Genomic DNA, 20,741 nt, shown 5'->3' on the forward strand with positions numbered 1-20,741 from the left:
TACATTGGAACCTATGTGGTAATATCAGCAGGTTGCTAGGCTGTATTTTTATGAGCATCAGCTGATCTCTTGACACCTTGTTTGTCAGGAGGGATTGAGAGAAGGATGGATGAGAGGAGAAGGTTTAGGAGGAAGGGATTGGATATATTGGATATATCCTCCTGAAGGGTATAGTTGTCAAACTTGGTTCAAGTATTAACTTGAAAAAAAACCTAAATCATTAAGTTATCAAGTTAATTTAATATAATTTTATTTTTTTATATAAAAAGAATTTTTGAAGTTGACTTGAACATGTAGTTAAAATCATGTATGATCAGGTTAATCATATCACTAAAAACAAAACCTGATTCAATTGGATTCACCAGGTGAATATCTTTTCCCGTCCAACATGAAATTCTATCCGGATTATTAAGTTCAGGTCGCTATATGTAGAGGCGAATCTATGGAGGTAACTAGGCACTAGAACCCTAAATTAAAGATGCAGTTGAAAGTAGAACAAAAATGCATGCAAATAATTCTGGATGTTTAAAGTCAATAGAAAAGGCAAAGTAATTAAACACCCACTTGGATTGGTCAGGACGAGGAGGGCAGGGTTAAGGTTTTCTTTTTCAAACGCGACAGCGTATGCCTTAACAACTGTCTCAACACGGGATTTTGGTGAGAAGATGATCAAAATTTAAGACTCTCAACCATATATACTCTGCAAGTTCATCTCTATAAAACTATCCTTCAACCCTCCACTTTTGATCACCAAATTAGTGCCATCTTGTATGTCTTAACTGTCTTGACACGGTTGGAAGATGAGAAGATGAGCAAAATTTAAGACACTCCACCGTCACTTGCACTTACACCTCTATAAACCTTCCTTCAACCCTCCACTTTTGATCACCAAAGTGTCATCTTGGAGTAGCTTGCTATCAGAACTTGGCAAGATGGCTTCTAAATTGCTTCTGTTTTTGCTTTTTAGTGCTCTAGTTTGCTCCACCAGTGCTAGGAAACTAGTAGATGGAAAGGGTTCTTTTGAGGACGAGAAAACTTTTTTTCACGCCCCCAAGTTTGGTGGAGGCCTAGGCGGCGGTGATGGAGGTTGGTTAGGAGGTGGAGGATTAGGTGGTGGAACTGGATTTGGTGGGGGTGCTGGTGGTGGGGCTGGAGGTGGATTAGGAGGCGGTGGTGGTGGTGGATTTGGAGGTGGTGGAGGAGGAGGAATTGGTGGGGGTGCCGGTAGCGGTTTCGGTGGCGGGTTTGGAGCTGGTGGTGGCCTTGGAGGTGGAGGTGGAGGTGGAGGTGGAGGTGGAGGTGGAGGAGGATTTGGAGGAGGAGGAGGTGGTGGACTTGGTGGTGGAGCTGGTGGTGGGTTCGGTGGTGGTGCTGGTGGAGGACTTGGAGGTGGATGGCCTTAAAAAACGATCATATTTATTCCAAATGTATTATCTATTGCTACTACTTAATCATAGCTTTAATGGAGCATATGTTAAGACAATATCTTAAGATGTACTTCTCTTCTGCTGCTTGTGTAAAGCACAACTGTCGATTATTTATATCTGGTTTCAGTATTTCTGCTGTATTTTTTTAGCTTCTACTGCTTTATTGTTGGTGTGATCTCATTGTGCCATTTTTTTTTCTTTCATTCCGTTTAGGTTGTGGTCTAAACGGACTTTTTTTTTTTAGGTGTACCATCAGTAGGATCATCCACTCTGCAGACAGCATAGTTATCAAATTTAATCCAGTCTAGAGGGTCAATTTATAAACTCATCAACTCGAGACTAGACTTTGGTTAAGTTTATCAATGAACCAAACTAATAATTGAACCAAATGAACCCAAATAATCTGACCAGGTTTGGATTGATTAAGCTGACCCGGCTAAATCTAGTACAGCCTTGCAAAGTTGTTTGATTATTTTATTTTTAAAATTTTGTTCTTTTAGTTTTTTTTTTAATCTAGAATAACATCGTTTTGAGATAGATCTAAGTTAACCCACTAACTTACATGTTGCACATCACTGACTGGAGCTTTAAGTTAGGTCAAATCTTGTCCCTAGTAAAATAATTATGGTACCCAATTCATTTTTCAATTAATAAAAATTCTCATTCATAAAAAATAAGAAAAATCACTCGTGATTCAATTAATTGCAAGAAAAGGAAAGCTACATTATTAGGATTCATCTTTAACAGGCCCCTATCAGGATGTTTCCATACCATGGCAAGAGAATATTCGGTCGCTGTCTCCCATTCCAATTTTTGGAAATTAACTATGAATTCCTACTGCCATCTAGCCGAAAACAGGCTCATGGTTTTAGCTGGCCAGCTGTTCCATGCTATAAAAAAAAAGAATCCCAATTTTCTTTTCTAAATGCATATCGGTTTGAATTTGGATGGCCTGCTTAAGGCTTAGCCAGAGATGAATTTAGTTTTGGTGTGCGATGATGGTTCAAGATACCCTAACCATTAGGGGGAAAAAACCCTTTTCAACACTCCCCTGAACCGTAATGATAAGAATATAATCAACTCTGTGATTGTATCTTCCAAGAGGGAAAATAAAAATGACAGAATGTAAATCCATCATGACAATAATCTATTTAAGACGGCAAGCAAATCGATCAAGCGAAAGCTCAATGAAACGATGGCTGGGTTGAGATCCTGCGCAGACCATGGATTCTTGTTGGTTTAGAAAGTACTTGAACAATTAGCTTTGGCTTGAAAAGATAACTGATAGTGCCATGCAATATCCAACACCGTAGCATTTACTTTTTTGGATGGCAAGTTAGAGCCAAGGGAATAATGGTGGTAAGATGAATAATGCCAATCAATTATCTTGCCTTGAATTTGATATGTGGATGGAATAAATTACAATGCAATATCATCCTTGTATTTAAAGAAGCAATGGCGTGAGTGCTACACTACCACTGCTGGTATCCTGATTATATTCTGATTGTGTACTTAATCAATACATATATAACTTGAATTTGCCTATACAAATTCACCCCATTATATATAGTCTCAGAAGTTCTTCAATAAATGAAGATTCTCTTAAATTTAGTGTTGGGCATAGATCAGTTGACAAAAAGATGTAGTAATGGAGGCTACTAGAAGTCTAGAACCCTAAATTAAAGAGACAGTTGAAATCCATGCAGAAAGTAGAACAAATTAAGTGCATGCAAATAATTCTGGACGAAAGAAGTCAATAGGACAAGCAAACATCCAGTGGGAATGGTCAGGGTTTAGGTTTTCTTTTTCAAAAGGGACAGCTGTGTGTATTAACTCTCTCGACGCGGTTATTAGATGAGAAGATGAGAAAAATTTAAGACTCTCAACTGTACTCTTCACGTACATCTCTATAAAACCCTCCACTTTTGATCACCAGATCAGTATCATCTTGGAGTAGCTTGCTATCAGAACTTGGCAAGATGGCTTCTAAATTGCTTCTTCTTTTGCTTTTTAGTGCTCTAGTTTGCTCCACCAGTGCTAGGAAACTTGTAGGTACTGAAAAGGGTTCATTTGAGGACGAGAAAAATTTGTTTCACCGCCCTGGGTTTGGTGGTGGAGCTGGAGGAGGTGGTGGGTTTGGCGGTGGAGGTGGTGGTGGGCTAGGTGGTGGAGCTGGATTTGGTGGGGGTGCTGGTGGGGGGGCTGGAGGTGGATTGGGAGGAGGTGCTGGTGGGGGTGGTGGATTTGGAGGTGGTGGAGGGGGAGGAGTGGGTGGCGGTGCTGGCGGTGGGTTTGGAGGTGGTGCTGGTGCTGGTGGTGGCCTTGGAGGTGGAGCTGGAGGTGGAGGAGGATTTGGAGGAGGTGGTGGTGGCGGACTTGGTGGTGGAGCTGGTGGCGGGTTTGGCGGCGGCGCTGGTGGCGGGTTGGGTGGCGGATTTCCTTAAAAGAATTAAGATGTTGCTATTCCAAATAATTTACTATTGTTACTAATGTGGGTTTGGAGGCGGTACCATATGTTAAGACAACCACTCAAGATGTATCTCTGTTATGTTCTGTCGCTTATATATGAAGTATTTCTACTTTCAGCTTTAATCCTTGATCTTTTTTCTTTTTTTTCTTTTTTTTTTTCAAAATCTAAACGCAAAGATAAACTGCATATTAATGAATATAGATGTTAAATCCGATACAATTAGCAGGATTGACTTGGAAAATCTGTGATCTCGTATATGATTCATGCCGAATTTTAAATTAAATGAAAGATAATATTGACATAATAAAAACTAATTAATTTCATCATGTTAATCCTTTACCTTATCAATTCTGAATGGATCATGTACAATAATTTTTTTAAAAAAATAAATAAAATATTATTATGTAAAAAATAATAATTGACATAATCATTCGCCAGTTGATCTGGTGATATAGTTATTTAAAATCAATTATTAAACCAAGTGTGACAACTATACTAAATAATTGACCTTATAATCTGTAAGAATTTGATGCAGTGACCTAGTTAATCAAACTCTTTTTTGAATCAATTATTAAACCAGGTGTCACAATAATTTAGGAAATGATGCTTGAAAATAATTTCCTGTGAATGTAGGTTTTGGTACGAGAGTAAATAGCCTGGTGAAGCTATGGATTGGTCTTGCTCTTGAATGGTAAAATAATAAATGTTATTTTTTAAAGTATTTTTTTATTTGAAAATATATCAAAATAATATTTTTTTTTATTTTTAAAAATTTATTTTTTAAATCGGTATATCAAAACAATCCGAAAACAAAAAAAAATAATTTTAAACAAAAAAATTCAAAATTTTGCCAAACAACGTTTAAGTCGTGTTCTCAAACACTATCTAAATGACATAATAATGCTACAGATTGGTCTTGATTAAGGCAGGGCCGTTAAAAAAAACCTAAAAAACCAATTAAATTGAGAAAATAAAAAAATAATTGAAAAAACTGAATCGAGAAAAGAAACTGAATTAACTGATTAGAAAACCGAAAAAAAAAGTCAGCCCAGTTCAATTTTAATTTTAAAATTTTAAAACCGATTAAATCGAACCAAACCAAACCGGTTTAGTTTGAACCCTAAACCAAAGCCCCGGCTGCCACTGAACATGACTTTAGTTTACTTGGAGCAAATATATATATTATCTGTACTGTTTTTACTCTTTCACTTTCAATTATCTTTTTTACGCTTCTTTTGTATAGTGATGGAAATAAAAATGAAGTTATTCTCACTCTATATTATTACTGTTTTAAATAAGTATAACTTAATAATTATTTTTTCTTCCTTTCTGTCACGTTTCCGAAAGAATCCTTGTTCATATTGCAAATACTTGTTTCAACTAGTTGAAATGTGGGTTTAATTTTCGTTTTTATGCTTGGTTTTGAATGTTAGAAAACTTGAAATATATGTTTATTTATGGTTTTTGTTTCCCTGATACAGGTATTAGGTTTTCTGGTTTTAATAAAAATAAACCGATTTTGACCGAACCGGTTCAGTTGAAATTCTATGAACACCCCTAGATTTAGGACAGTAAACGGCACAAGGATGTCTTAATATATGTATTAAAGTTCAAAAAAGAAAAGAAAAACACTTCAGTTTATAATCAAAACACTGCATAGTATCTTCAGGGAGAGAGTATGATTTTGCTGTGAGCACAGATTAAGATTCTGAGCGTGACAGATTATTTTTGGCCTCCCGAGGTAGTTTCTGTCTGATCGTTTCTTCACAAGCTTGCCTTGCCCTGCTGCATAGTATATGAGATTGGAACTTTATCAAGTAGAGAGAGACAACTACTGATCAGGACATGAGATCTCTTGGATTGAGATGTGTTGATGGAGAAAGGTCTTAATTAAGGATAATTTTCTGCTTTCATTATGAATATCAAATATACTTTCGACATCCATGCATAAAGTAGACCTACAGGTCATAGCTTCCAAACCTAATCTTCGTAAAAGTGTATAAATAAATATTAAATTCTAGTATTAATCCAAGTTAATTATTTTTAATATTGATCTGATACAAGGAGTGAACCAAATTATTTAAAAATCAAACCAAGTCGATATCTTTTTAAGGAATTCAAATTATATTTTTTTTATTGCAAATAATTTGCATATGAAAGAATAAGAATAAAAAAAAAAAAAAAAAAAAAAGGAAAAGTGAACACCCACTTGGATTGGTCAGGAACCCATATGAGTAGGGTAGGGTTCAGGTTTTTATTCAAATGGGGCAGTTGTATGTCTTAACTGTCTCAACACGGTTGGTAGATGAGAAGATGAGCAAAATTTAAGACAGTCCACCGTCACTTGCACTTACATCTCTCTGAACCTTCCTTCAACCCTCCACTTTTGATCACCAAAGTGTCATCCTGGAGTAGCTTGCTGTCAGAACTTGGCACGATGGCTCCTAAATTGCTTCTGTTTTTGCTTTTTAGCGCTAAGTTTGCCACCAGTGCTAGGAAACTTGTAAGTACTGGAAAGGGTTCTTTTGAGGACGAGAAAACTTTGTTTCGTCGCCCTAGGTTTGGTGGTGGAGCTGGAGGAGGTGGCGGGCTTGGTGGTGGAGGTGGATTTGGTGGGGGTGCTGGTGGTGGGGCTGGAGGTGGATTGGGAGGAGGTGCTGGTGGGGCTGGAGGGTTTGCTGGCGGCGCTGGTGGTGGCCTTGGAGGTGGATTTCCTTGAAAACGAAGATGTTCTTATACCAAATTAAATTACCACTGCTTGTTATAGCTGCAATAGAGCATACTAGAAAGTGACTCGTGATACTCCTCTCTTTAAATTTTCTTAAAGCAAAAAAATAATATTTTACCGACAATAATTCAAGACAACTTAGGTTAAATTTATTAAAGTATAATTCATGAAATAAAACTGAAACAACTCATAGAATAAAATAAAAAAAATCATAAAGTTCAAGATTTAATAACCTAATATCAAAAATAAAATAAAATCTAAAAATATAATGTCGAAAAAGCAAACCCGAGTCAACTCGGCCTAACTTGATAAACTCACAACCCGCAATATAAAATCGAGATAAAAAAAATCAAAAGAAACACCTAGCAAACAAAACAAAGTTCAACAAATAAAACTTCAAAAAAAAACCCGAGCTAGCCCAGGTTAACTATACCAACCCGTCATCGTAATAACAAAAAAAAAAAAAGAAAAAAAAAACAAAGCTTAAGGGCAAATTATTCCATGCAAAACAATAAAATTGAAAAAAAAAACCCATAAAAAATCAAGGAAAAAATATCAGACCTCCAAAAAAGCATTTAGCAAAAAAATACCAAAGTTAAATAAAAAAACTTAGTAAGAAAATACAAGTTAACTCAGGTTAACTTTACCACCCCGTACTCGGGATAACCCATCACGCGTGCATTTGTTTTTAAATAATATTTAATAAAACACATTCAAGGATCAATAATTCAATGACAAAGGATAAAATAAATTTTTTTTTAAAAAAACCAAGTCATCTCAAGTTAATTCAACTAACTTTCGATATGAGATATAAGGCATGGATAACCCAACAAAAACAAATTAAGAAGCTCAAGGTCCAACAATTCAATGTCAAATGATGAAAAGAAAAAAAAATAATTGAAAAAGACTTTAAAAAAGATTGAACTTAAACCGGATTTATCGTCGAAACTGGTGAACTAGGTTATGAGACTCAGATTACTCTGTAAAAGGAAAACATGAAAAAACAAAGAAAATTTTCAAACCATAAAAAATAAAAAATAACTAAAATTAAAACAATGAGGACTAAACAATGTACACAAATAATTAAAAGAAACTAATTAGGGACTAAATTAAAAAAAACAAAATAAATGAAAAAAAGGATAAAAAAATAAAATAAAAAATGAGGACCGAAATTGGGAACCAAATAAAATTAAATCAAACTCCCAAGGACATAATAAAAAAAATAGCAATAAAAAGAATGAGGACCAGATTGGATAAAAAAAATCTAATTAGATTAAATGAATAGGGACAAAATTCAAAACAAAACAAACTTAAAGAAGCATCAAATCTAACAAAAATAGAAAATCAAAAGAATGAGTATCAAACCCAAAACAAATACAAATTGGAGGACACAATTGAATTTTTCAAAGCTTTGCATGTATATCGAGGCATGAGAGAGAGAAAAGAAGGGGAGGAGGAAAAAGACCAATCGTCACCAAGCCGCCGCTCAGATGACAACACGCGCCACCCTAAAAGATGTGTTGCCACCTTCCGTGTCGGGTGAGTAGACGATGGGTCTTTTTTTACCATCGTACGTGCCCCTACGCTCCACCAGAATGACGCGAGGGGCGACGATGCGTCTACGCATGTGTGCCATGCGTAGGCGCCTACTTTATCGATTTATTAATTTATAATAATATTGAAAAAGGGCGGCATACAAATATTAAGAAAAAACCATGATGCAAATACAAAAATACTCTCCCAAGGTAGCCTTTAATTTATCGAAGTCAAAGGGCAAAAGAGAAATTTTAGTATACATAAAATATGCAAAGACATAACAACTCCTCCCTCAAAGGTCAATATTTCTAAGACCTGAAAGGCACTAACGTTATTTCACTATACAAAAAAACTTGTCAAGACATAAAATACCTTGGATCGGAGGCCAATTTTTTTGAGCCTCCAGGGATAGTATAGTACTTTTACTGTATATAAAATATACAAAGTGACAATCTTGCCCCCGATTAACTCTCAAAGGACAATTGGATTCCATGAAAAATACGGTTTTGCCCTTAATGCTAAGGCAATTGTTAATAGAAATGAAGGTCAAAAGAGTAATTATATTGATTGAATCGATAGTGAATCTCCTCACATGCTACATTAAAACCCTAATGCCTTTTAGTTTTTTATGTTAATGTTAAGAAAATTAATTACTCAAAATGTACTTTTGTCTTATTCTAATTAAATTAAATTAAATAAATACTAAATTTTGATTATGCAAACTAATATAGGTCTAGATTTTAAACTTGAAACCGAACCGAACCTAAACTGAAAAAAACTAGAAAAAACGAGCCAAACCTGAAAAAACCCGAGCCAAATCAGAAAAAACTGAGTCAAACCGGTTTGAACCGGTTTTTGTTCTAAAAAACCGAATCGAGCCGAAACCGGTTGGTTTGAACCGGTTTCGGTTTTTTTTAAATTCGGTTTGGTTACATTTTTTTTTATAAAAACCGAACCGAACTGAAAATAATCATCCCTAGTGGATAATATCAGGCTCTATCGAGTCATCAAATCATCTATAGGGGTCTAGACTTGAAAAAAAAAATGTTTGGTTGGTTAAAAATTCAGATTGACTTATTATTCAATTAATCTAAATCTGATCTGGTGACCTGACCTTTAATTCATTGATTTTTTTTTGTAAAAAATTGATCAAAACAACATTGTTTTAATCTTTTAAAAAAATCAGCCAAAATGATATTGTTTTGATATTTTTTTTAAATAAAAATATAGAGGTCAACCCTTCTAATCTGTGACAATAATTATATTTTAAATTGATTATCGGATCAGGTTTTACCACAATGCATTGATTTGTTAAAAATAGTTTTATTTAACTATATAATGTAAAAAATGTTACTTCACAAAAAAGTTGAAAAATAAATTGTTAACTATATCAATTATCAAGTGAAAATAATTGAAAGTTAGCCATAGATGTAGGGAAAAAGAAAAAGAAAAAAAAGTAAAACTCGATTTGCATCTATGTATGTGAATCGGAATTGAAAAGCAATTAGCCGAAACTTTCTTATCCTAGCAAGAGAATTTAACAGTAATTGTGATTAAATGTTAATGATAGAATTATTAATACTAGTTGGATATTTTAAGTTACGTGTCTTATATAAATTGTGATTCTATTAGAAAATATAATTACTTTTAAAGTCAATAAATATATGAAATAATTCTTATCATCAATTAAAACTTAAAATATAATTAAGATTTAACTAAAACCATATATCAAATTAACACTAACTAGAGGAAAACTCAATTAATAATGTAATCTATTGTATTTTCATTAGATCCTTCTTTTATTAACAAAATTTAGCATGTAATTTACAAATAACATATCATTAATTTGTAGTTGATCTGTCAAATTAATTATGTTATATTAAATCAATTTTTATTTTATTTTTTCAAAATTCGATTCGGATTAGATTACGAGTTGATTTACGAGTTAAGTTTAATAACAATCCATTTTCCTGTCTTTAATAACCGAAAAAAAAAACGAAAATAATAGAAGGACTAAGCTGCAAAAGTATTAAAATAATAAGTACAATATAGTAAGAGTTCAGTGGGGTATAAGGACTAACTAATCCGTTTTGTTAAACGTTAGGGACTAACTAATTAGTTTTGTTAAAATATAGGGACTAACTAATTAGTGTTGTTAAACTTTAGGGACTAAGATATATAGCACACTAAAACCAAGTAATACGTGACGTGTGCTTGGTTCTCTCTCCACTCTGCTCCAAACCTACCGATGCTCTGATCTCTCCCCTCAACCCTAATTTCAGAGCTTACAGATGGATACTCAATCTCTCGAGTTTGAGTCCAATTCATACTTGTTTCTCTAGGAAACCGAGAGGATAGGAGAGGAGATTGATGTATCATACTTGGAATTGGAGGCTGCTTATTTTCAATTCTGTTATTCTCACAGGTTAGGGTTTGCATTTTGAACTCAAGTTAGGGTTTCAATCTTGTTTACTACAGCTGAATCTTTCATTTTTTTTCATTGGCGAGGTCAAGTGTGTCTAGTCCTGCTCGTTAGTAGTTCAGAAACTTGTATACTCTTGATGAGAAGAAAGCTTGGACAATTAATGTTGTTGCCAGGCATTATTGTTTGAGCTTGGAAAATGCCGGTAAGTTTTTGATATTTTTTCAAGGAGAGGTTATTGAAGACATGGTAGCCATGTATTTAGTTATGACTAAAATAGTATTTTCTTTAATTTTAGGAGGAACTTTTGAATTCTATCTCTCGCAAAAGAGAATTCGGTATCGAAATTTACCTGGAAAGATTATATTTCAGATGTCTCATGCAGATTCATTGAATTACCTGATGAAGTGATTGTAATCGTCCTGAAAAAACAAGAGACCTTAAAACCTGTATTTGTTGCCCCACAGTTTGCAAGCACTTGCAATGACTTGTCTCCGAAGCTGACACTATCTTACTTAGGTTCTTGTATTCAGGTGAGGCTAGTGAGTATCTCCCATGCTGTAAATCACATTACCGTGTTCCACAATCGGCATTCACTGCCCTCATGAAAGTGTTTGCTAATATGAAATCTCTTAAAATTAAGCTTTGCCCTTTCCCTTCACTAATTTCTTGTTATGGAGTGCATCATGGACATGCTTTCACAGTCAAGCTGATGGAAGAGGGCATGGACAATAAAATCCTCTCATTTGTGTATGGATTTTGAGGCTGGATCTTTGTCACGTGATGATGAAGGGATGTTATCCCATGAACGGAACAGGTTCTATCTGGAAAAGATTGAGAATTCTCTGATGTTATCCTTTTTTGTTGTAATATTATGTCAACAGCCTAAAACTCTGAGTAGAGCAGTGATTTTGAGTGCTGGGATACAGGGACATAGTTCAGAAGGTAAGGTGGGGTATTGATCAGAAGAAGGGAAGGTGTTTGTGGATTCTAAACAGCTGGCCATGCCTTTTATTTTTTATTTTTAATACAAGAGTGAACAAGAGCTGGCCTAAGAATCTGCAGAATCTGGCTTATTGGCTTAAGAAGCATGAGGAAAATAAGCATCAGCTTGGAGAGAAGTTGTGGCTTGTTCATAAATGGAAAGGAGAGAGATGCAATGTGAATAAATTGATTGTAAAGGAGAGAGATGTGGAGGAGTTGCTGGGGCTTTTGACGAGGACGGCAAAGATGAGAAACAATGAAAATGCAGATTTCTTCTGACAGTAGTAACTTGGGTACAATGGTAAGTTCTAGGGTTTGCTTTACTGTCTAAAGTTAGAAAATAATTCTTAAGTTAAATAGTATATCTTGAATTGTTACAGATGTGCATGATTTTAATTTGAGGATGGAAATGTAATGGACTGCGCTGTGAAATTGTTGTTTCCTTAATTGAACATATAAGCGTGATTTTTTTAGTTCAAGGATGCAGGTGTAATAAATTGAAAAGGTGGGAAAGATAGTAACATCTGATGTGAGTAGCATGGAGAACTCAGTATCTCATTGAACTAAACTAACAATATACACACAGGTATCATGCGCCACAATTATATGAACGATTTTCACAGATTTAAAGGAGAAAATACTAATCCTATTGAGCATTACATTCACAATCTGCTTCCATATCGATTGCCTCAGAATATGCATAGCTGAACAGCATAACTGATAATCAAACCTACAGATCTCTGTAGGGGAAAATTGACAAGCGTAAGCTCAAAATCAGGAATAATTTATGGTGGTTGGATAAGCGTTGTTGATTATTCTGGCCTTTTAATGTATTGTGATGTTACGGCTGATGGTTTTGGTTGTGTCTTGTATAATATTAGTTATGCTATGCTTTGTTTATTGCTCTGCCTGCCCTCTTCATACACGTTATCATGCTCAAGCTGAAACAGGGTGTAGATAGTTGATTAATTGATTGTAGAATTCTCAAGAGAAGTCAATCAGGCTCCCTTTTGTGACTCTTTTGCAGACATGTTGCTTTCCTTCTTTCTTTCTTTTTCTATCAATTTTCTTTCTTGATCATCATTAGCTACTTCATAAAATTCCAAATTGGCTCGAACAACAGACTTGAAAGCCTTAACTCTCATTTAGAACATCTTTTAATTAAATGGAGAGGAGCCTTGTCACATCTTTGAGTCTCTGACAGTGAATTACAAAACTGTGATGTTTGTCATTAAATTGAAAAGGGGTGAAAGATAGTGACTTCCAACTTGAATAAAGCACCTGGTTTCTCAGTGATCTAAACCAGTGTATACACATAGGATTATGTGCTAGATTTACAGGAATGATTTTTACAAATTAAAGAGTAGAAGATCCCAATCCTGTTGGGCATTACGTTCTGTTCCATATCTACTTGCTTCTAAATCTGCATCGCTGAATAGCATAACTGATAAGCGAGCATGTTAGTCTTTTTAGGAGAAAATGCATGATTTTTGCAAATTGATTGTTTTTTTTTCTTTTAACTTTTTGACTCAAAGAAAAGCTATAAATATGTTTGGTTAATAATAACTTTTGACTTGAATCAAAAGGTTGTTACAAAATTGAATAAAGATTTTGTATTAATCAAATTTTCAACTTGTAACTTATTGATTCTAACTTGTACTATCTTTCCTCTTCAAAAAAGTTGTTTCAAGTGTTTTTTTTTTTAACAAACCTGTTTGTAACATAAACTCATTACTGTCATAAGTTATTTGTGAAAAATAACTTTTGAATCAAGACTCAAAGTAAAAAATTAGTTGAAAACAAACTTTGAGTAATAAAACATGAAATTGATGGAAGAACTAGATTATAATAATTTGAAAAATCTAGGGACAATAAAGAATAATTAATAGTTTTGCTAAATTAGAGACTAATTATATTTAATTGTATAACCAAATGATACGTGTGCTTGTCACATGTGTGTTCTTGCATGTTTTTATGGCAGGTAGTAGGTGTAGATTAACTTCCATATGAGCAATTTCATTTCTTTTTTTTATTTGGTTCTGTCCTCATTCTGCTTCGAACTTACCGATGCTTTGATCTCTTCCCTCAAAAACCCTAATTTCAGAGCACAAAGATTGATCACTCAATCGTTTGAGTTTGAGTTCAACTCTAAATTGATACTTGAGGAACCCGAGAAGAGTGAGATCTAGGTATTATACTTGGAGGTGGAGGCAGCACCTTTTTAATTCTGTCATTCTCAATCTCTGGTTAGGTTTTGCATTTTCAATTCAAACTAGGGTTTCAATCTTTTTTCCTACAGCTGAATCTTTCATTTTTTTTTTTGTTGATTGGTGAGTCAAGTGTATCTAGTCTTGATCTTTGTGTGAAAAGTAATTCAGAAACTTATAATCTTTATGAGAAAAAATCTTGAAACAATTAATGTTGTAGTCGGTCATCATTGCTTAATTCATTGTTTTTCGGAAAATCCTTGTAAGATTATTATTTGTTTTGCAGGTGAGATTATTGATGCCTTGCCAACCATATTTAACTTGTACTAAAACTGCATCCTCTTTAATTTCAGGAGAAACCTTTGAATCCCATATTTTGGAAAGAAATGTCTCTATCCAAATTGACCAAGAAAGACTGTATTTCAGATGTCTCAGACAGATTCTTTCAATTACCGGATGAATTGATTGTAACCATCCTGACAAGAACTAAAGATGCCAAAACCCTTATTCGTTGCTTGTCAGTTTGCAAGCGCTTGCAATGCCTTGTCACCAAAGTTGACACAGTCTTCCTTGGATTCTCGTATCCGGGCGAGGCTGGTCAGTATCTCCCATGCTGGAAATCACATTACCACATTCCGCAATCAACAATCCCTGCCCTCATGAAAGTGTTTGTTAATCTGAAAGCTCTTGAAATTAAGCTCTGCCTTTGCCCTTCACTACTCCCTTGTTATTATGGAGTATCTCGCAGTTGTAGCTTCAAGTTCCTGCTGAAGTCTGTGGACATGAATGATAAAATGCACACTCATATGTGTACAGCCTTTGACATTGGGTCGTTGTTAAGTGCTGATGGGGAGATTTCTTTCCCTGAATCAAACATGATGTATATTGGAAACGTCAAGAGCTCTCTGATGTTGTCCTTTTTTCTTGTAATATTATGCCATCGGCCTAAAACGCTGAGAAGCATGGTGATTTTGAGTTCTGAGAGTTATGGGTCAGAAGGTAAGGCACAGTATAGATCAGAAGATAAGGAGGGGTATAGATCTGAAGGGAATGTGTTTATGGAATCTGAACAGGTCGCCAGGTTTCGTGCTTTGAGTTTGACGACAGGAGTGGACGAGAGCTGGCTCAAAGATCCACAGAATTTGGTTTGTTGGCTTGAGAATCATGAGGAAAATAAGCATCAGCTTGCAGAGAAGTTGTGGCTTATTCATAAATGGGAAGGAGAGAGATGCAACATGAATGAGTCAATTGTAAAGAAGAGCGACGTGGAGGAGTTGCTGCGTGCTTTCGATGAGGACATTGATGAAAACAATGAAAATGAAGATTTCTTCCGAATGTAGTAACATGAGTACTATGGTAAGTTTGAGGGTTTGCTTTTCTCCCTAAAGTTAGAAAATAATGCTTGAGTTAAATGGTAATCTTTTCACTGTTACAAGCGTGTTTTTTTTTTTTATTTAGTTCAAGGATGGAAATTTAATAACTTGAAAAGGCGCGGAAGAAGTAACTTTCGACGTGAGACTTTGATTGAGAACTCAGTTTCTCATTTATTTAGTTCAAGGATGGAAGTGTAATAACTTGAAAAGGCACGAAAGTAGTAACTTTCGACGTGAATAGCATGCAACTTTGATTGAGAACTCAGTCTCTCATTGTACTATGGAATGTGTTATGAAATTGTTGTTTCCTTAATTGCTATACAAGCATGTTTTTTTTATTTAGTTCAAGGATGGAAGTGTAATAACTTGAAAAGGCGTGAAAGTAGTAACTTTCGACGTGAATAGCATGCAACTTTGATTGAGAACTCAGTCTCTCATTGAACTATGGAATGTGTTATGAAATTGTTGTTTCCTTAATTGCAATACAAGCATGTTTTTTTATTTAGTTCAAGGATGGAAGTGTAATAACTTGAAAAGGCGCGAAAGTAGACATGAGACTTTGATTGAGAGCTCAGTTTCTCATTGAACTATGGAATGCGTTATGAAATTATTGTTTCCTTAATTGCAATACAAGCATGTTTTTTTATTTAGTTCAAGGATGGAAGTGTAATAACTTGAAAAGGCGCCAAAGTGGTAACTTTCGATGTGAATAGCATGCCACTTTGATTGAGAACTCAGTTTCTCATTGAACTAAACCAACAATATACACAGGTATTGTGTGCCACAATTATATGAACGGTTTTTACTGATTAAGAGTGAAAAAACTATTCCTATTTAGCATTGCATTCATAATCTGCTTCCATCCTGATTTGCGGCGGAATATGCATAGTTGATAATCATACATGCTGATCTCGGCAAGATAAAATTGCCAAGAACAAGCTCAAATTCAGCAATGATCTATGGTGGTTGGATAAGCAATGGTGACTAATCTGATCTTTAATTTATTGTGATGTTATGGCTGATGTTTCTGATAGTGTTTTTCTATCAAGCTCAAGGGGGTTGCAGATGGTTAATCAATTGATTAGGATTCTGAAGAGAAGTCAACCAAGCACCCTTTTGTGACATTTTTGCATGTGTGGCTTTCATTTGTTTTTTTTAAGAATGTTTTGTCTATCAACTTTCTCTGTTGATAGTCGGGAAATGCTTGAAATCCCAAACTGGCAAGAATAGCAGATTTGAAAGCCTTTTCCTACATCGTCATTAGGCATGGGTAGATGCATAATTTGAATAGAATGGAGTATAATTATAAAACCCAGTTCGGCCTAGCAAGTGAACTCGGTGACTCAAAACCTAGCCATGGTCGGGTTTTATGTTGAATTTGTATTTATTTATTAAAATAATATCATTTGAATAACTTATTAAAACTCATGATCCGGGTTTTGGATAGGTTAAGAGACCAAGTTGGGTGTTATAACTATGGAAGGGAGAGGGGCCTTGTCGCATCTCTGAGTCTCTTACAGAGAATGACAAAGCTGTCATTGAATTGGAAAGGGGTGAAAGATAGTGACTTCCAACATGAATAAAGGGCCCAGTTTCTCATTTAACTAAACCAAGACTATCTATACACACAGGTTTATGTGCAAAATTTACATGAACGATTTTTACAAATTAAAGATACTATTGTTTTTATTTAAACTTTTTAATTTAAGAAAAGTCATCAATATGTTTGATTATAATTACCTTTTAAACTTAAAATCAAAAAGGTTGATACAAAATCGGGTCAAAATTTTGTTTTGATCACAAGTTCAAATTTTCTACTTCACACTTCTTCTCAGCTTTTAACTTGTACTGTTTCTCCCTTTTTTTTAAAAAAAATAAAAAATTGTTTTGAACATTTTTCTACCAAACATGCTTCAGAAGATATTTGTAACGTTAGTAAATCTAGTCCAACCTAATCTCAGGTTGAGTAAGTTAATCCAATTTAAGTTGATTTGAAAACCAATCCAAAACAATAATGTTTTAATATTTTATTAAGAAGTCAAAATGTTATTTCGGGATTTAAAAAAAAAAAAGTAAAGTAGGTTTTGATCGGTTATGCTATGCTAACTTCTACTTAGTTTAATTTAAAATTTAGTTTAGATTAAATCCCGATTCTATGAGTGCCCTAAAAGGTGGTTTATTAAAAAATAACTTTTGAATGCGGTCATAAAACATACAATTGGTGGAAGAACTAAATTAAAATAAATCGAAAAATCCAGGGTTATAAAGAATAGTTAATTAGTTTTGTTAAATTAGAGGGACTAAATTGTATTTAACTGTATACCCAAGTGAAACGGGTGCTTGCCACGTGTTTTCTAACATGTTTTTAAGGTAGTGAGTAGGTGTGGATTGACTTCCATTCCATGTAAGTAAAGCAAACGAGATTGTGTTCTGTCTGTTTGGTTCTGTCGTCACCCTGCTCGAAACTTACCGATGCTCTGATCTCTCCCATCCAAACCCTAATCTCAGAGCTCACAGATTACTAATCACAGGTTAGGGTTTGCATTTTCTATCTCAAGTTAGGGTTTCAATATTGTTTACTACAGCTGAATCTTTCATTTTTTTTTGTTGGTTGGTGGGGTCAAGTGTATCTATTCTTGCTCTTAATTTTAAAAGTAACTCAGAAACTTATAGATTGTTGATAAGTATAAATCTTAGATAATCAATGTAATAGTTAGTCATTATTGTTCAATTAATTTGTTTATGTTTGGGAAAAACTCTCAACTTTTTTTTTTTTGAGGCTATTGAAGCCATACTAACCATATTTAGTTTTTGACTAAAACTTTATCCTGTTTAATTTCAGTTGAAACCTTTGAATCCCATCTTTCGAAGAAAATGTCGGTGTCCAAATTGACCAAGAAAGGCTGTATTTCGGATGTGTCGTGCAGATTCATTCAATTACCTGATGAATTGATTGTATCCATCCTGAAAAAAACAGGAGACCCTAAAACCCTTATTTGTTGCTCGGCAGTCTGCAAGCATTTGCAATTCCTTGTCTCCAAAGTTGACTCAGTCTCCCTTAGATTCTCGTATCCGGGCACTGCAGGCGATTATCTCCCATGCTGGAAATCACATTATCACATTCCACAATCAGCAATTCCTGCCCTCATGAAAGTGTTTGCTAATATGATCTCTCTCAAAATCGAGCTCTGCCTTTGCCCTTCACTGGTCCCTTGGTATTCTGGAATAGCTCGCACCCATGGCTTCAAGTTCCAGCTGAAGGCAATGGATATGAACGATGAAATGCACACTCAAGTGTGCATGGCATTTGAGGTTGGGTTGTTGTCAAGTGATGGTGAGGGGATGTTATTACCTGAATCAGAAGCATTGGATATTCTAAACGTCAAGAATCCTCTGATGTTGTCCTTTTTTCTTGTAATATTATTTTATCGGCCTAAATCGCTGAGAAGTGTGGTGATTTTGAGTGCTGGGTTACTGGGTTATGGATTAGAACGGTATTTACCAAAACATAAGGAGATGTATAGATCAGGTGGGAATGTGTTTATGGAATCTGGACAGTTGGCCAAGTTTCGTACTTTGAATTCAAGTACGAGACTGAACGAGAGCTGGCTGAAGAATCCGCAGAATCTTATATGTTGGCTTAAGAAGCATGAGGAGAATAATTATCGGCTTGGAGAGAAGTTGTGGCTTATTCATAAATGGGAAGGAGAGAGATGCAACATGAAGCAATCAATTGTAAAGAAGACAGATGTGGATGAGTTGCTGCGTGCTTTTGATGAGGATGTTGATGAAAAACCATGAAAATGCAGATTTCTTCTGACAGTAGTTCGAGAGTATAATGGTAAGTTATAGGGTTTGCTTTACTGTCAAAAGTTAGAAAATACTGCTTTAGTTAAATGGTATATCTTTAATTGTTACAACTGTGTTTGAATTTAGTCTGATGATGGAAGTGTAATGGACCGTGTTATGAAATAGTTGTTTCCTTAATAACATTACAAGCATGTTTTTTTATTTAGTTCATTGATTGAAGTGTAATAAATTGTAAGGGTGTGGAAGATCGTAACTTCCGATGTGAATGGTATTCAACTTTGATAGAGAATTCAGCATCTCATTGAACTAAACCACCGATATATGTATACATATACCAACGAATTTTACAGATTGGAAGAAGAAATACTAATCCTGTGGAGCATTGGATTCACAATCTGCTTCCAAATCGATTTGCATCGGAATCTGAATACCTGAACAGTGTAACTGATATGCAAACTTACTGGTCTCGTTAGGGGAAAACTGACCGAGAGCAAGCTCAAAATTCTGTGTGAGGGCTAAAAGATTAGCAATAATCCGTCTAGGAGCAGATAAAGGAAGAGTCGATGAGTTTTAAGGCATGAACGTCAACTTGCCAGTCTGATGCTAGAGCAATCTGCTTACTGCTTATAAACCATCTTGTTTGCCAAAGGCTAAAACATGATAAATTATCACTTGCCACTGCTTCGGCAACACCGTGTTTTACTGCCTCGCTATTGCATCAAAAGCAGGGGAAGATGGCACTTTTTTGCTTATAAGATTATGTTTGAGCTTCCTTTATCAAATATTAGCTGTTCCCTAAAATTCCATGCTGGTGCAAGTCGCTAGATGATCTCTAAGAACGGAACGAGATGTGGGATTTATACTTGTTAGGCAGGGCTGCTGGCTAATAGGATAGCTTGACTTTGAACTTACCGCAGGTCCGCAGGGAGCAGCCTTGTCTCATCTTTATCAGGCTGGGCGCTAATATTAGAGGATAATATCAGGGATTTGGGCTGTAATGCTTAACATGTCTTATAAAATTGCCATTGCTATTGAACTCCAATCCTTTGTGACACATTCCTTCTCACAAGAAAAGATCTCTGCTTCTCTGCAATTTGCATCTTCAAGAAATGGGAAGACGCGTATAGTCCCAAGAACCCCATAATCACGTTAAGAAGGTCTTCAAGACTTACTGCCAAATTCCAGAAACTCCCAGATGAATTAGTCCTCCCAATCTTTTTCAAAGTTTCAAGATGATACCGAAACCCTGATTCACTGTTCCTATGTTTGCAACAAGTGGGCGTCTCTTGTCTCCAAACTTGATACTCTCCCCTCCAGATTCTTCATTCCAATATCTTATGAAGGTTTTACAAACGTTAAATCTCTTGGAGTTAAGGTCTGCCTCAGCTAACTTCTAATGATCATACCTACAGATTGAAGACAATGATGGTGTATTCTGATGTTAACAGTTATGCAGGTTCTTTGTTGATGACATTGGAGATTGGATTGTTAACAAACGGTGCTTCATTGTCTCTTGAAACGAACCGAGGAAAACCTGGTAAAAGAAGTGCTCGTAGTCGTTCTTTGTTGGAGGTTTATACGCTAATGTTAGAGAATATGCCTGAAACATTGACAAGTTTGGTGATTATGAGCGCTAGGGTAAATCTAAGATGGAATTAATTTTGAAGTCCTATACGGGGTGAAAGTCCTTGTGCATTCAACTCAGTGAAAAAGAATTTCAATGGCGAAACAAATGATGTTAAAGAATCTGAGATTATCGCTCACTGAAGGAAAACTCTTCTCCA

At 35.1% G+C, this 20,741-nt stretch overlaps 3 protein-coding genes across 23 annotated transcripts; all 3 read left to right on the top strand.

The window, feature by feature from the left end:
- The first annotated feature begins 561 nt into the window (after nt 1–561).
- LOC112323520 (glycine-rich protein 23) lies at nt 562–1,602 on the top strand. Of its 2 annotated transcripts, XM_052450020.1 has the most exons (2): nt 563–1,269; nt 1,300–1,602. In XM_052450020.1, exons 1-2 carry the CDS (start codon nt 933–935, stop codon nt 1,401–1,403), a joined length of 441 nt encoding a protein of 146 aa, XP_052305980.1. In that variant the 5' UTR covers nt 563–932; the 3' UTR covers nt 1,404–1,602. The 2 variants fall into 2 exon arrangements, with proteins under 2 accessions (XP_024437748.1, XP_052305980.1); XM_024581980.2 differs by having other exon boundaries at nt 562–1,602.
- Nucleotides 1,603–3,272: 1,670 nt separating this feature from the next.
- LOC112323522 (glycine-rich protein 23) lies at nt 3,273–4,019 on the top strand. The gene has a single exon (XM_024581987.2). It carries the CDS (start codon nt 3,407–3,409, stop codon nt 3,869–3,871), a length of 465 nt encoding a protein of 154 aa, XP_024437755.1. The 5' UTR covers nt 3,273–3,406; the 3' UTR covers nt 3,872–4,019.
- Nucleotides 4,020–10,353: 6,334 nt separating this feature from the next.
- On the top strand, nt 10,354–19,162 carry LOC18094324 (uncharacterized). 20 transcript variants are annotated; one of them, XM_024583733.2, is made up of 4 exons: nt 10,354–10,788; nt 10,882–11,868; nt 14,128–15,130; nt 17,990–19,162. In XM_024583733.2, exons 2-3 carry the CDS (start codon nt 11,824–11,826, stop codon nt 15,112–15,114), a joined length of 1,032 nt encoding a protein of 343 aa, XP_024439501.2. In that variant the 5' UTR covers nt 10,354–10,788; nt 10,882–11,823; the 3' UTR covers nt 15,115–15,130; nt 17,990–19,162. The 20 variants fall into 20 exon arrangements, with proteins under 20 accessions (XP_024439501.2, XP_024439576.2, XP_052305987.1 ...); XM_024583808.2 differs by lacking the exon at nt 17,990–19,162 and adding an exon at nt 13,672–13,756 and having other exon boundaries at nt 14,128–15,471; XM_052450027.1 differs by lacking the exon at nt 17,990–19,162 and adding an exon at nt 15,233–15,471.
- Nucleotides 19,163–20,741: the final 1,579 nt, after the last annotated feature.

The sequence above is a fragment of the Populus trichocarpa genome, chromosome 1, assembly GCF_000002775.5.
Source record: "Populus trichocarpa isolate Nisqually-1 chromosome 1, P.trichocarpa_v4.1, whole genome shotgun sequence".
NCBI classification, from domain to species: domain Eukaryota; kingdom Viridiplantae; phylum Streptophyta; class Magnoliopsida; order Malpighiales; family Salicaceae; genus Populus; species Populus trichocarpa.